A 16,114-nucleotide genomic window follows, 5' to 3' on the forward strand; every position below is an offset into this window, starting at 1 on the left:
CTCTCTCGCACTGAGGGTAAATCAATGGATGTTTGATGGATGCTGATGGGGTGAGCTCTTCCCCTCTCTCGCACTGAGGGTAAATCAATGGATGTTTGATGGATGCTGATGGGGTGAGCTCTTCCCCTCTCTGAGGGTGAATCAATGGATGTTTGATGGATGCTGATGGGATGAGCTCTTCCCCTCTCTGAGGGTAAATCAATGGATGTTTGATGGATGCTGATAGGGTGAGCTATTCCCCTCTCTCGCACTGAGGGTAAATCAATGGATGTTTGATGGATGCTGATGGGGTGAGCTCTTCCCCCCTCTCGCACTGAGGGTAAATCAATGGATGTTTGATGGATGCTGATGGGATGAGCTCTTCCCCTCTCTGAGGGTGAATCAATGGATGTTTGATGGATGCTGATGGGGTGAGCTCCTCCCCTCTCTCGCATTGAGGGTAAATCAATGGATGTTTGATGGATGCTGATGGGGTGAGCTCTTCCCCTCTCTCGCACTGAGGGTGTGCACTCGCCCAAATAGATAAACCCATCTCATCCATAAGGGCTCAGTGATGTGAAGCACGGACTCATCCAGAACATTTCAGAGCCGGGAAGGGAGGCACCGCTATTGGCATCATTTGAAGATTTTAGCACCTACGTCATTGCAGGGTTCACTCCCAAAACAGTGCTGTCTAGTGGGCAGGATCTTGGTAGCTGGTCTCGTGTGACTGCCAACATGAGCAGGGGATTTTATCCCTCAAATAAATGGAAGTACAACTCGCGGAAGCCACTATGTCCTGCAGGTTACAGACCCGACTATGCAGCAGGTGTTTGACCCAGGTCACTGTTCTACCACCTTAAATTTTAGTGTTGAGCATAAAATGAAGAGATCTGTAGGACTGAAAGTGAGAGGCCTGAGAATATGGGAGGGGAGGAGCGAGTAATGTGAACAGACCTGCAAGCCATGTAAACTGGCACATAATTTATTTTAAAGATTCAAGTGGCAGAAAAAAATATATGTTAATTGTATACATTGTTTCATGCACTTCCAGCAGGTACCAGCAAACATGAGTTATTCAAATCCAAAATCCTGTGTCTTTACAAATGGAAACTGCTGCCTTGAAATACATCAACCAGTTCGGAACATGATTTTCAGCTTTTCTTCTGCTAAGGAAGTGAATTATAAAAATGATCAAAGATATACATTGACAGGCCTGCCCCTCTACAATTTAATTCAGCTCAATAGTTGAAGAATAGAAGATACAAACAAGAGGGTAGACCTTCTCTGTGAAGGTGGCTGTGTAGGTGAAGAGGTGCTCTTGGGTCTCAGCCCTGTAGAAGGACACCAGACCACCCTCGTAGTCCAGGTAAACTCCAATGTCTCTTACAAATGGCAGATGTTTCGCAAGGGTAACAGGCTTGGTGTGAATCGAGGGAATTAATAAATTGCGCTCCAAAACCCAGAAGCCATTCTCAGGCTCCATTAGGTGACTGAATTTATTTATAGTAGCAGACTCCGTGGCCACCCCTATCTGCCAAAATGTGTAAAATTCAGGTTGAACAAAGCGAGGGGGCACCGTCAGCTCCCAGTAATGCTTCCCAGAGGTGAAGCCCACAGTTCCTCTGGCACAACCCACACGCACATATGTCTCATCATTCTTGGTAATATGTTTTGAACTAGTGCGGCGCGTGACTCGCTTCCCATCTGCGGAGATGTTAAGTGAAGGATCAGCTGTGTTCGGATCCAGGAACAGAGATTCTGAGGAGGAAAAGAAAAGAGAAGGTTAATGTATATCAGTCAGTCTGTCCAGCTCTCCGCTCCTCCTGTCTTGTCTCTCTTCCCCAGTCTAAGCCCAACAGCTTCTTTCTGTCATCCATCCTTTCATCTCCCCACAATCCCTTCAGTATGTCCATCTGTAAACCCGTCTGCCCAACTCTCTTACTTCTTTGCTGCAGTTCAAATGAAAGAGATGCTTTTGAAGGACGTGTGTCCTGAAAGACCACCAGTGAGATGACAATGGGATCTGGAACTGTCCTCAGTCATGTCCTTGAAGACAAAGGGCCTCATGTATGGGATTTGGGCATAGGGCAGCATAGTAAGGTGCCTTTCTGTGCTGCCCTACTTCAGAGTGAAAGGCAGGAATGTACTGTATTTTTGCAACACAGTGCACTCCTGTCCTTTCTCCCTGCACTGGTGCCATTTTAATCAGCCTAGCACCATTATAGGCACCCATACACCATGGTGCAAGGGAGCCTGCTTTGCAGGCAGGATTGTGTTTGTGCAGGAAGAGGCACTTTTCTGCACAAAAACAATCCTACAAAGCGTTTTCCTCTTTCTATGTGTGCTGCACGATGAAGCACACATGAAGAAAATACGAGCAGAAATGAACATACTTCTCGTTACTCCTTACCTCTGGAGGCGTACGGAATTGGACTTGCCACTTCTCCAGGTTTACATGGTTTTCTAAATTTGGGAGAGTGTCAAAGTCAATAGGTGTTGCGTGGGAATTTTCACCACAACTCCCATAGAACGCCTCCCAGCCGCAGAGTAAGGCAACACAACAATTTGTGCTGCAACACCGTACTCATGATTTATGAGGCCTCTCAAAGTGACCCAGGGCAGCTTTGCATGGCTTCATAAATCTGACTCAAAGTCTTCAATCACGCATGTGCCACTTTACATGGCGCAAAAGTGATCATTACACAGCCCCAACCTATCTCCAGTTATACTGTGATCGAATGTGTCACTGTGATGTTTTCCTTGTTCAGAAACAAACTTCCTCTCTTTCAAGTCAACAATGAGTTATCAAGAGATCTCTGGGCACATCCAACCTGGGCCACCTCACTACTATCTCGACTTGGCTTCACAAAGAATTCAGAATAGGAACAAAGACTGTAGGAACTAGCAGGATGAATATGTCTAGAATTTCAGAAACACACTATTTTGAAACCACTGCTGAAAGGTCTCTATTGGTTCTTGTGGAGGTCAAATATTGTAAAGTCGATTAGGGGTGTAGGTCTACACCTAGTAATATTAACACAATAGGTCAATTTAGGCTCAATTTAAACCTGAGTTCAACCCCCGGTAGATGTAGCATAGCGCAGGCACGCTTAAATTTGGAGAACTGTTTATTAACAGCACAGAAAGAGTTGAAAACAGACCACAGTAAAAATCCCAGTCCAATTTATGAAAATAAAGAACATGTTAATGAGCAAATAGACACAAAATTGATAAACATATGATGTAGGACACTGCAGATAGAATTTGGTAATATTTTATTTGTTTCTGGTGCCAAAAAATGTAAAGCACCACCCGTAGATATTTGGTTGTGCAAGACCGGGTTCAAGTCAATAGTTACGTCCAACAGGGACGGAGCGTAGGTCGGATACAGGGAAGCGAGCAGTCCAGTAGACAATGTAACTTTCTAATTCAGTCTAAGGAATGGAAGGCAAAAAATCCCCGCAGGAGAAGGCAGCAGGCTATGAGCGAAATGGGGTTCATGAAGTCAGATAGCGATCAGACACAGTTACGGTGAAGCCATTTACTTTTGGCAGGAGGGCTAAGAGCCGCAGAAATTCAAAATCCACACCAAAGGAAGGTCACTCAAAGGCTGGATATTTTTGGTGCCTTCTGCTGGTGAAGATTTCTAACTTTATACTTCACATCATTTGCAGAAGTTAAGCTTCGTTCAGTGGAGCAAACCAGCAAGCTGAGTCCGTCCAGCAGTAGCCTCTGGTTTCTTTTATAATTGTTTTGAAAATGTTTTCAACTGTTCAGCTTTGTAGATCGTGATGGGGGCACGTCCAATCTTTGCCAGCCTAGGGTCCAGGAAGTTTTGGATACCACTTGAGGGGTTAGGACTCAATCTACTAGTAGCCACCAGCAGGGAACAGGGCAAATCCAGTTGATACTGGTCAGCTGGATTTAGCAGAAACTTGGCCTCCATGCAGCTTTTTTGCTCCTCAATGATAACAGGAGGTTAGCCAAGTAGCCCTTGAAGATCACGCATCAGTCCTGGAAACAAGTGAGAACAGGCCAAGCACATGGGGGTACAGTGGGTTCAGCCCACTTTCTGAAGTCCAGATTTCAACAGGTGTCTTTCTTCTTTTGTCTTCTACAGGTCCAGAGATGTTCCGAAGACGGTACCCAGAGTGTTGAGACAGAATATCAAGTGACATTCATTTTGTGTCAAGACTATCGTGATAGCAAAAGTCACACAATTGATGGATGGAATGCAGAACAAATCAAAACATTCACTTCCAGTCAAGAGATCTGGGTTAAATCCATCATTCTTTTGCTCACCATACCACCCCAGTTAAGACCTGGCCATATGCAAATCAGTCTTGACCCTGTGCCTCATGGGAACAGTCCAGCCCGAACTGCCAAGAATATTGTGATAATATCGAGGTAAGTAATATCGATGTCAAGAATAGAGAAAATAGATTTAGTTTGAAATATCTATATTAAAAATATTAATGTTATAGTTGTAAAGAATATCGATTTTTTTTTAGAAATGGTATTTAATATGTTGTAAGTGTTCTTTATTTTATTTTAATAATTTTTTTAGCAATTGCTAGTGTTGTATATTAATTATAATGTTAATAATAATATAATTTTTTGTAAAATATATTTTTTTGGAGCAGGATGTTGGGTTTATGCGGGGTAAGGGGGGAGTAGTTTTAAAAAAAATGGAATTAAATTTATCATTTTAAAATTATTTTATATGTAAATTTAAGAATGTTAACCGTTTTAGGAGCGGGAAATTGGGTTAATTTCCTGTTGCGGGCACTAGGCTTACCCACACAAGTGAGGTACCATTTTTCTCAGAAAACTTTGAGGAATGTGGGGTGGGTGAAATTTTGTGGATCCACGCAGATCCCAGAACTTTGCAGCACAGAAATGTGAGGAAAATATGTTTTTTTTAAACTAAGTTTGAGGTTTGCACGGGATTCTAGAGGCACACAAGTCACCCCATCCTGGATTCCCCTTGGTGTCTAGCTTTAAAAAATGTATAGGTTTGCTAGGTGAATGCACTGATGCAGACCTCAGCTGTGACTTTACTTACAGTAACAGGGCTGAATGATGACACACACTACTCTCAAACTCATAACATTAATATGGATGAAGATGTCTCAGTTTCACTGACTTACAACTTTGTGCAGACTGCAGACAGACAAGTAGTGTCTGTGCAGTAGTGCAACTATGCAGAGCTTAGCAGCTGTAACTTTACTTACAGTACAGGCTAAATGATGAATGATGGACGACAAAGGTATGGAAGCTGAAATGTATGATGGAATAGCCAGAGGAGATGGGCTAATGATAGATAGGCAGTGAGTGAGTCTTTAAACTCTGGATCCGGTCACGTGAGACTGACTGTGGGGGAGTGATTCATTTGCAGCTAACAATCAGAAAGTAATTAATTGGGCGACATGCTGTTGGCGATTGCTTGGATTTAGTTTGTTACCAAAAATAGTGAGCTGTGCTAAGGGGCCAACAATGTTTCCAAGAAACTTCCAGAGATTTGTTCACAACATGCTGTCACAATTTGATTTCATGTTGTTCTAATCCGAGAATTATGTTTATCCCAGCTATTCAACTGTTGCCTGTTTACAGGGGGGGTCAATACTTGTATTCTGAGTGCTCTTGCAGGCCTTATGCATTCACTGGAAGAACATCTTACGGTATGGGCTCAGGTTTAAAGGTTTCTGTGAGGAATGCTATGCTTACTCTTTGTAGCCTGAGACAAGCATTTGCCTTCATTAAATAAAAGTGCATTTGGCACATGTAGTGTGACACCAGAACAACATTAAAATTAGTATATAAGCCTAAATTCCAATTTAGTTCAATCGAAAACAACTTAACAACTACAAAGTCAGAAGTAAATCTGGTGTAGCGATCAGGCAGTATTAAAAAAAAATTACTTGTGTGTTTTGTAGTAAGTCTTGTTGCAGGGATTCTGCTCAGGAACAGAACTATGCTTGGGACCATAGGACATAGGTATGTAGGGACTGAGTCACCATACCACCTCCTTATCCTTGAGCCACCGTCCGACTAGATATAGTGTCTCACTTGCCCTCCTACTCATATCCAGAGGAACAAATACCACCAGCATCTACTTATAAAATACCACTGGCAGCTATCACAGTTGATGCGACCAAGGCCTTTGACCGGGTAAACTAGCTTTACCTCCAAAAAATCTTAAGGCTATCCAATTTAGGGGAGAATTTTTGTAGGGTAATATAATTATTGTATAAAAACCCTACAGCTAAAGTATTAGTAAATGGAAATATCTCAAGAGTTTTTAATATATATCGGGGCACGAGGCAAGGGTGTCTGTTATCTCCCCTCCTTTTCAATTTATACATTGAACCCCTAGCGGAGAAGATACGAAAACATGACAGTATACTCCCTTTTAAATTTCGGTGCTAGGAGAAAAAAGTAGGACTATACAATGATGACTGAGTGGTATACACCTCAGAGCTCAACACAGCATTACCGGTAGTGTATGAGCTGGCATCACAGTTTGGGCGGATCTCAGGATGTGAGATTAATGAGAGCAAAACGATCATAATGACTTGGAACATCAACTCACAACTGAAGTGTGTTAAAGAGGAAATGGAATACCTAGGTATCAAAATTGTCCAGAAAAAAGAACAAATCCCCGAAACTAACTTTCAGAAGATCAGCAAGGAAGTGGAGAAATTTCTACTTAGTTGGTCTTATCTCCCTTTGACAATTTATGGTAGAGTCAATCTTGTGAAAATGTCAATTCTCCCTAAGTTTACTTTCTTATTTCAGAATATGCCCATGGCTTTTAAGGAAGAATAGCTCAGAAAAGTTCAGTCAAAAACTACCAGCTTTATTTGGGCCCAAAAGGTGCTCGAATTTCGTGGTAAAAAACAAGAGGAGCAAAGAATCTAGTTCAACGATTTGTTCATTAGTAGAGCTTTAACTTCCCTTTTGAAGGCAAGTGTAGAGGGAATCAGTCTTGTATCCACTGGAAGAGAGTTCCAGATTCTCGGGGCGATGCCAGAGAATGTTCGATGGTAGGTTTTAAGGTTCTTAAATTTCTTTGGCTTGAGCAGCAGTGTGCTAGTGCTCCTTGTGGACTTGAAGCCACCAGAAAGTTCCAGCTTGTTTGTCAGGTAGAGTGGGGTGTTGAAGTGTAGTGCCCTATGGGTCATACAAGCGATCTTTAGTTGTATCCTTGCCTCAACGGGAAGCCAATTGAGCGATTTCATCTCCGGCGAGATGTGGTTGGTCTTCTTAGAACCCGTGATGAGTCTAGTAGCAGCATTCAGAGATGCTCTGATAGGGGCTAAACTGAGTTTTGACAGTCTGCCTTGAGTAGCACTGCCGTATTGTAGTCTAGAGATGACAAGGGCTTGCACCGCTGATTTAAGGTCCTCTTGGGGAAGGTAGGGTTTGAGTTTTCTTAGGATGCAAAGTTGGAAGTTAGATCCTTTGGTCGATGATCTGATGTGGTCTTGCATGTTTAGGTTTATGTCTAGCACAACTCCCAGTGATTTAGTGGAGTTAATGATGTGTGGTGAGCTGTTGAGTGCGGTGAGGTTACACAGATATTTCACCACAGTGGTGGTTTGCCTAATGGGTGCAATGAGGAGGAATTCTGTCTTGAGGGCATTTAATTTGAGATGGTTAGAGGTTAGCCAGTTTATGGTTTTGAGGAGGGTTCCGTTGAGAGATTTGATGTAATCGGGGGGAAGAGATTTTCATGTAGAGTTGAGTGTCATCCGCATACATGTGATATTGGATGTTGGAGGCTTTAAAAATTACAGTCAATGACTCAAGGAAAAGGTTAAAGAGTGTGGGGGAGAGTGAGGAACCTTGGGAGACACCAAGTGTGCAGGGACTAGGGTTGGATAAAGACTGGTTGGATTTGACTCTTTGTGCTCTGTTGTTGAGGAAAGAGAAAGACTATTTAAGGACCATGCCTGAGAGCCCCATCCTTCATTCTAAGAGTAGATTGTCATGTTTGACTGTGTCGAAAGCAGATGAGAGATTGAGCAGAATTAAAAGACAGGCTTCATTTTGGTCAAGTAAAGTGAGAGCGTTGTCCACTATGTGAGTGATGGCCGTTTCGGTGCTGTGGCCGGTACAGAAGCCCGATTGGAATAGGTCGAGAAGCTGGAATTGCTTAATGTGTTTGTGTAGTTGTTCCTGAACACATTTCTGCAGAAGTTTTGCCAGGGCGGGTATGTTTGTGATTGGTCGGTAGTTGTTCAGGTCAGCAGGGTCAGTCGAGGGTTTTTTGAGACTAGGAGCACTAGGCTGGCCTTCAGGCAGTCCGGGATCTCACCTTGAAGAAGTACAGCGTTGATGATCTTGAACCAGAGCGGTGCTAGTGAACCTATCATTTCTATGAAGAATTTGGGGTGGAGGGGGTCATTGAAGTGATTAGAGGGTATAAGGTTTGAGAGAATATTAAGGATGGTAATATCATTGAGGGGAGTGAATTGACTCTATGAGGCATTGGTTTTGAGGAAGAGACCATGAGGCGATGGCGAGGGCGAGGGCGAGGGTGTGGAGACAGAGGAGTCAAGAGATTGAGTACAGCAGACATAAGATCTGATTCAAATTTATTTGTCTTTACAAGGAAGAATTCTGCAACCGCTTCGCAGTTTGGTTGCGGGTGAGAGAGGTGCTGAGATTGGGTAGAGGTGTTGTTGGATTGTGATTTAATGAGCTCAAAAAGTCGTTTTGGGCAATTTTTGGCTTTGTCAAGTTGGTATTTGAAGAAGTTGGCTTTCATCATTCTAATGAGTTTGTTGTATCTACTCCTTTTGAGTCTTAGAGTTTTTAGAAGCTCCGTGGAGGGAGTGGATCTCCAATTGCGTTCAGCTAGTCTTAGGTTGCGTCTGTCCGCATTTAGTCTGTTATTGAACCAAGGTTTGTAGTCTTTTATGGGAATTCTTTATAGTTGAAGGGGGGGCGTATCATTCAAGGCAGCTAGCATGCGTTGTTATAATGTTCAGTGAGGTCGTGAACATTGTTCATGTTTCCAGGCATCAGAAGGGAGAAATTGCAGCGCTCTATGAGCTCATTAATGCTTATGTTATGGAGAGATCTTTTCCAGTGTTTTAGTTTTAGTGGTTGTGCACTTTTGTGGTTCCAGCTTTCAAGTATCAGGAAGTTGATATAATGACGGTCAGACCAGTCACAGGGTAGAATGGATTCAAGATGAATGGAGTTGGGGTTGGAGATGATTAGATCCAGTGTCTAAAGGCAGTGTCAGCCCAGGTTGGAGGAGATGGTTTCCATGATTTGTTCAATTAGATGGAGGTTATCACTTGGGGGTGGGAGAAGATGTGAAGGCTGCATAGGCGTCTGTGTGTGCTAGTGATATCTATGCATAGGTATTTACGGGATGAGAGATTAGCTGAGGGGGACTGTTTTATTGTTAGAGAGTTGCAGAAGATACAGGCTATGCCACCTCCTGTTTTCTTAACTCGGTTGAGTCTGATAATGTTGTGAATTGGGGGGACTAATAGGTCAAGGATAGGGCCAGAGGAGTCACTGAGCCATGTTTCTGTGAGGATAAGGAGGTCCAGTTCTTGGGCAAGGATGAGATCAGCAAGGTCTGTGGCATGTTTCACCACTGATCTGCAGTTAAGTAACATGCATTTCAGGTGTGCTTTGTGCATGGTGTCTGTGAGAGTGGGCTGTGTAGTGGGGATCTGCATGAGGCTATTAATGTTTATGGAGTTGGCATTGAGTCTGGGGGCTCTATGATGGTTGGGTGTTATGCTTTGGATAGGTTCCACATTACCAGGTTTAGGGAATGTTGCACTAGGGGCATTTAGTGGGGTTGTTTGTGAGGATCTAGCAGGGACTGAGATGGCCGAATGAGGAGAGGTGTACTCAAGAGGGAGGAGAGAATATCAAGTTCTGAAAATGGATTATTGGATCTAGCAGGTCTAGATGGGGCGTTAGGGTAGGGAGTGGTATTCCAAATCTGGGCAGGAGGTTTCGGCTGGATCATATGCGGGATCTCATGTGATGTCAAGTTGGAAGAAAGATGAGGGATCTCAAGTGTGGACATGTTGTAAGAGATATCAAGGGCTAGCTCTTTGGTGGACTTAAGGAGTTTTTGGATGACAGTTTTGAGAGTTAGAAGTTCCTGGTTTATTTTCTTGAACTTAGAAGCAGGATCTGAGTGTGGATAATGGGTCACGTGGAGGGGAGGCGGAGGCTTGTTCAGTGGGGAGGGCAGAGGGGAGACCAGGGAAGGTGAACAGGAGGGAATGGGGAAATCCGCTAGTGGAGAGTTCCATCTCCGATGTACGGGCGCACAAGGCGAGTGGGTGATGGAAGGAAGGTTAGGGGACGGGAGGTTGCAAGAGTTCCTGTTGGAAGCCCGCTGTCGAGTGAGGGAGTTATATAGGCAAGGGCTAGTGGGAGAGGGGGTGGTGTAAGTGTCGGAGAGGTGGACGGAGCGAGAGATAACAAATGCTCCGTGATCACTGGCAAACGTCTGGTCAGGTCGTGGGTGAGTTAGGGGAGCTTGGGGATGGAGAAGCTGTGGTCCTGTGTGTGTTGATCAGGGTAGGAGAGGCATTACTCAGGTTGTGGTCCATTAACGGTGGATCAGGGACCTCCAGAGACGGGGTAAGGGGAATTCCATACCTAGATTGAATAGGGGATTCGCTAGTGACCAAAGACTTTTTAAAGAGGGCAAATCATTAAAGATGTCCAGGTTGTGATCCGTGGGCTGAATTAGTATAGTCCCATTGTTGTAGATGGATATTGTTGCATTTGCTCTAAAAGTGGGAGACTTTGTAGCCAAAAGTCGCAGACCGTGAGGGAATTTTGTGGCCGAGGTGATTCTGAGTAGGGAGGGTAACATCAATCTCCACTGAGCTCTTCTTTTAGGTTAGAAGATCAGGTCACTTATAATATTAACTATTTTTGGACAGAGGTAGGGGTCAGAGATAAGGGTTTCCGGGTTGGTTTTGAGCAGTCTATGTTTCAGAGTTTTAGTCACATTTTTGGAGAGATTGGTTGGACTTTTTAAGTCTGGAGTACATACTGCGTAAGGGTGGTCATGGAGGAGAGAGCTTAGTAAACAAGGTAGGATTGAGCAGGAGTCCACAGAGTGATCCACACGGGTTCGTCTCTTCATGGTGCTATCAGTTCTAGAGAGAGAACAGAATTATTGGGGAATTGGAGTGAAGCAATCGACCCAGTTATTATAGTGAGGAGCGGGGTCGGCCGTTTACAGCCCTTAATATCCGGGAGCCTCCTATTGGAGAGATCAGGTCTATGCTGGATGGTGGTCATGTGCTAGGTCCCATTACAGTGTTCCGGATAGTGTGGTGCTGGGGTCATGAGTCAGGTCAGCTATAGAACTAATGAGCATGTGGCGGCCATTTTGGAGAGAGGGTACTTGAATAATGGTAGTGGGGTCAAACAAGCTACCAGTTAATTAGGAAAAACGCAGGGGTCGACCATTTAGAGAAGGTGTGGTGCTGAGGTCATAAGTCAGGTCAGCTATAGCACTAATGAGCAGGGGGTGTCCATTTTGGAAAGAGGGTACTTGAATAGTGGTAGTGGGGTCAAACAATCTACCAGTTAATCAAGATGAGCGCATGGGGCGGCCATCTTAGAGAGTGTGAGGAATCCTTAATAGAAGACAGGGTCATGCACTCTACCCAGATATTCCAGAGAGGCGGGGCGGCCATTTTAGAGATTTCAATAATGTAAGGAGATGGGGACCAGAAGCCCTTCATGGGGCACTTACCCCAACGTCAGCGAGTAGAGGGTAATTTCGAGGATGTGGCCAATAATATCCGATCCTCGGAGCAAGAGTAGACAGCTCTCTGCGTTGGAGATGCAAGATCCGTGATTCCTCAGTAGCAGAAGGCGGGAGTGATCGTGGGTACCATAGTCTCAATGCAGATGCCCAGGGCCCCACAGCACCTCTCGGTAGCGGCCGGAAGCACGCCCGGGGGCTGGGGGCTCAAGGAAGCATAGTTATACCGGCGTGGTGGCAGTAGTGGGCGGGGTCATCTGTGGGCACAGTGCTGTCTTTGTGACCCAGGGAATAAACACGGGAAGGGGCTGGGGGCTCAGAGTCTCGACATGTGTGGGGCAGAGGGAACACAGGGAGTGGAGTGTCGCAGGGATGTTCCAGGTGTCCATTCGGAATATGACCATTCGGTGTTGTGAGCGCTGACGGCCTCGGATCGCGGTGAGGGGTAGGGTCATGCTTGAGAGCATAGACCAAAAGCTGCCTCTTATGAGAAGCTGAGGGTCGGGCCGCATCTTGCTAGTCACTGAGTGATCCTCGGCCTCAGCTTCGATGTAGAGGAGCACAGGGGGAAAAAAGAAAATCCAGAGCTGCCCCATGCCTTGGGCAATGTATAGGGTCGAGGTAGAAGAAAGCAGTGACTGTCTCCAGACTGCCGAGAGTAGCAGGAAGTCAGCAGGTAGCTGTGTCACAGATGAGCCGGGATATCAGCGGGAGCCTGGGCCAAGAAGACTATAGAGTCAGGGAGATCAGCTCGGTTGGTGACCTACCTTGCCATGCCTGGCGAGGAGCTGCCCTGCTCCAGGAGCTACAGACTGACTGACCCAGTCGTAGGCCAATATGGTGGCGGATCTCAGTCACCGGGAGTCGGAAAGGAACGGGCAAATCCGTTGGGTTACTCCGTACAGCACAGGCAGGGTAGGAGCAGGCCGGCAGGGGACAACTCAACCTGCAGATTCGACTACGCCATGGCTGCCGCAGACCCAGGTCCCAGAGAGAGCTCCAGTCAACCGGCCCAAGTCGAGGTCCAGAGGGTGGCATCAAGGGAGACCCCAGAGCACAGGTTATCATCTTTTGTCAACTTGGGCAAATGAGGAAAAAAAAGAAAAAAAGAGGAACAAATGAATTGATACCCCAGAATACAACACTCCTGACCCTCTTAGGAATTGCAGTGGTAGGACACTCCCTTCCACTCACACACTCATACTCGTCCACAATAAGATATGAAAGAGACACTATATTTATTTAAACTATCATGCTCTGAAACGCAGTATACGTGCCACAATAAGAAAACAACTGCCTAGCAAAAATACCATCAGCATTGTCAATAAACCATAGATTAATAAAAGCCCTGTCATATTATACATACATATGGCTGGGCATACACTGGATCTTCTATTTTCTAAAATCAAGGATACCAACATCTCTGAGGTCACACCTCTGTCATGGACTGATCACTTCCTAAACTCCTTTTCCATTAACCTGCCAATTAAGCTAACAAAGGCGCCCACACCAACGACAACAACAAAAAGACCATGGAACCCTATTACCCCTGAGTTGTTTGCGTCTCATTTTCTGGCTTGCGACCAAAATATTGAGAAAACACTCTCTGCCCAGGCTGAGGCTGGACGTTTGCATAATGACATCCTTAAAGCATTGGACCTGTGTGCCCCTAGAGTAGTAAATAAATCTAGCAGGGAAATGCCATCTGAGAAATGGTATTCTTTAGAGCTAAAATTACAAAAAAAGGAGATGTAAAACCCTAGAACACAAGTTTAGACTATCAAAAGAAAACAATGATAGACTGCTCTACAACGAGGATTTAAAAATCTATCATAATTAAGCCTAGGCGAAAATTTTGTTCCGTTCGCGGAAATTGCGATAATTTGACATTTTTGCGTTCCGCGGAGAGCGCGAAAATGTCAAACTTTCCGCTTTCCGCAGCTTGGCGATAATTTGTTTCTTGCTCCCGCTGTAAAATAATACATTCTCGCGCGCGCGCGATCGCATTACCTGAATCCCTGCGTTCGCCGACAAGTTTTCTTGATCCGGTCGCGTTCTCCATGAGATGTTGGATTGTTTTTAGCCATTTGCGCTGTCTCGCGACAGTTCGCGCCCGCAGTGACGTCATGCGTTGCGCGATCACGTCTTTCTTCTCGCGATCATGCACCGCGAGACAACTCAAAACAAGATGGCCGCGCCCACGAGCAACCACATGGGTAAGTTGGCGACCCGCAACCATGCAGAAAATCTCGCGAACATGCCGTAAAAAAAATTCCGCATCTTCGCAATATTTCCGCTTGTTTGCGATAATTTTAAACATCTTCGCGATAATTTGCAAAAGTGGATTTCGCAAATTCCGCCCACCCCTAATCATAATGCCCTTCAAAGTGCAAAAAAACTCTATTATGCAAAAAGAATTGAAGATAATTGTAACTCTTCTAGAGAACTATATAAAATAGTGAAAGAACTCTTTAAACCAGCTGGTATGACCCACGCTATGACCCCTTCTGATGATAATTGCGAGATAATCACAACTTCCTCTTTGATAAAGTCACTAAAATGTGCTCCTCCTTCAATAGACAATTCACTGTCTATAAATCAGATCGCAAGACATCAGCACCACACCCCAAAGCACAGGCTGATTTAGGCCACCCGGCCCCTTTTTCAGAAGAAGAAGTTACAAAAGCTCCGGCCTCAGCTTATTTTCTCAAAACTTGCCTCTGTCCTGAGCCCACATGTCACTCGCATTTTTAATAAATTTCTAGACTCAGCATCCTCCCGGACACATGGAAAGAAACCACAGTGTTCCCTTTATTTACAAAAGCTGGTCTAGAACTTTACAACCCTGCTAGTTACCGGCCGATCTCTCAATTACCTTACCTGTCCAAGGTGTTGAAAAAACTGGTGAACAATCAGTGGGTAAACTTCCTTGAAACTAATGAATTACTAGACCCTTTCCAGACCGGCTTTAGAGCTAATAATAAAACAGAACCGACTCTACTTGCAGCATCAGATAACATCAGGACCTTGATAGATCAAGGGAAAGCCGCTGCACTGATCCTTCTGGAGCTAACAGCGGCTTTCAATACTGTTTCCCATGACCACCTGCTACATATTCTGTACAAAAAAGGAATATATTCAAAAGCCCTTCAGCGGTTCACCTCTTTTTTATCCAATAGAAGACAAAAAATCCAAATGGGCCACCACTCTTCAAGCTCACAAACTATCAAGCATGGAGTACCACAGGGGTCCTCTTTCAGCCCCACTCTCTTTAACATCTATGTCTCCTCCCTGGCGGAGAGCAGTAGGAAATGGGGTTTCAATAGTTGCTCTTACGCTGCAAATTGCCTTTGAAGACAGGCATGAAAATACCAAACACAACCTAATCAACTGTCTTACAGAAACAGCAACTTTGAAGATGGAACACAGCCTGAAACTAAGCGCAGAAAAGTCTGAGATCTCACTTTTTGGTGGAACACACTTAGGTGCCGATTAGGATCCTGGAAAAATTTTCCCCGTACGACTCGTATCCGGTCTTTTTACCGTTCGAATCGTACAAGTGCCGTACAAACTGCCAAGTACGATTCGCATGGGAAAAACTCCATACGAATCGCATTGGGAATAATTCCCCACACGTCCTCGGGTCGGAAAATGTGTCCGACACGTCCCCGGACGATTTACCGTACAAACGTGAAAATTGAAGTCCGACCGCGCAAGTACGATCCATCCCGTGCGTCCGATGTCACAACCGTATGGAGAAAACATCGTCCGCACCGAACTCCCATAGCAACCATGGAGACATGTGCCCACATACGCGCCGAACACCCCCCCAGCCCCCGTATGTACGCGCCAAACCACCCCCCCAGCCCCTGTATGTACGCGCCGAACCCCCCAGCCCCCGTATGTACGCGCCGAACACCCCCCCAGCCCCCGTATGTACGCGCCGAACCCCCCCAGCCCCCGTATGTACGCACCGAACACGCCTCCCAGCCCCCGTATGTACGCGCCGAACACCCCCCCAGCCCCCGTATGTACGCGCCGAACCCCCCGTGTATGTACACCCGTGTACGTACGAGTCGAACCCACACCCGTGTATGTATGGTGCGTACCCCCAGCACGTAGCGCTGGGGGTACGCACCGTACATACACGGGTGGGGGTTCGACTCGTACGTACACGGGTGTACATACACGGGTGGGGGTTCGACTCGTACGTACACGAGTGTACATACACGGGTGGGGGTTCAACTCGTACGTACACGGGTGTACATACACGGGTGGGGGTTCGACTCGTATGTACACAGGTGTACATACACGGGTGGGGGTTCAACTCGTACATACACGGGTGTACATACACGGGGG

The 16,114-nt window shown here is 45.5% G+C and overlaps 1 protein-coding gene across 4 annotated transcripts in view; it reads right to left on the minus strand.

Annotated features, from left to right (window-relative positions):
* Positions 1–948: 948 nt before the first annotated feature.
* The window catches only part of LOC146859552 (CD5 antigen-like), a 721,628-nt gene continuing 706,462 nt past the window's right edge, over positions 949–16,114 (minus strand). For all 4 annotated transcript variants that reach the window (XM_085650250.1, XM_085650252.1, XM_085650249.1 and 1 more), the window contains one exon: positions 949–1,740. In XM_085650250.1, coding sequence (XP_085506376.1) covers positions 1,211–1,740 — 530 coding nt within the window. In that variant the 3' untranslated portion in view covers positions 949–1,210. The remainder of the gene's footprint in view (positions 1,741–16,114) is intronic.

This window comes from Triturus cristatus, chromosome 3_2, assembly GCF_964204655.1.
Source record: "Triturus cristatus chromosome 3_2, aTriCri1.1, whole genome shotgun sequence".
Taxonomy (NCBI): Eukaryota; Metazoa; Chordata; class Amphibia; order Caudata; family Salamandridae; genus Triturus; species Triturus cristatus.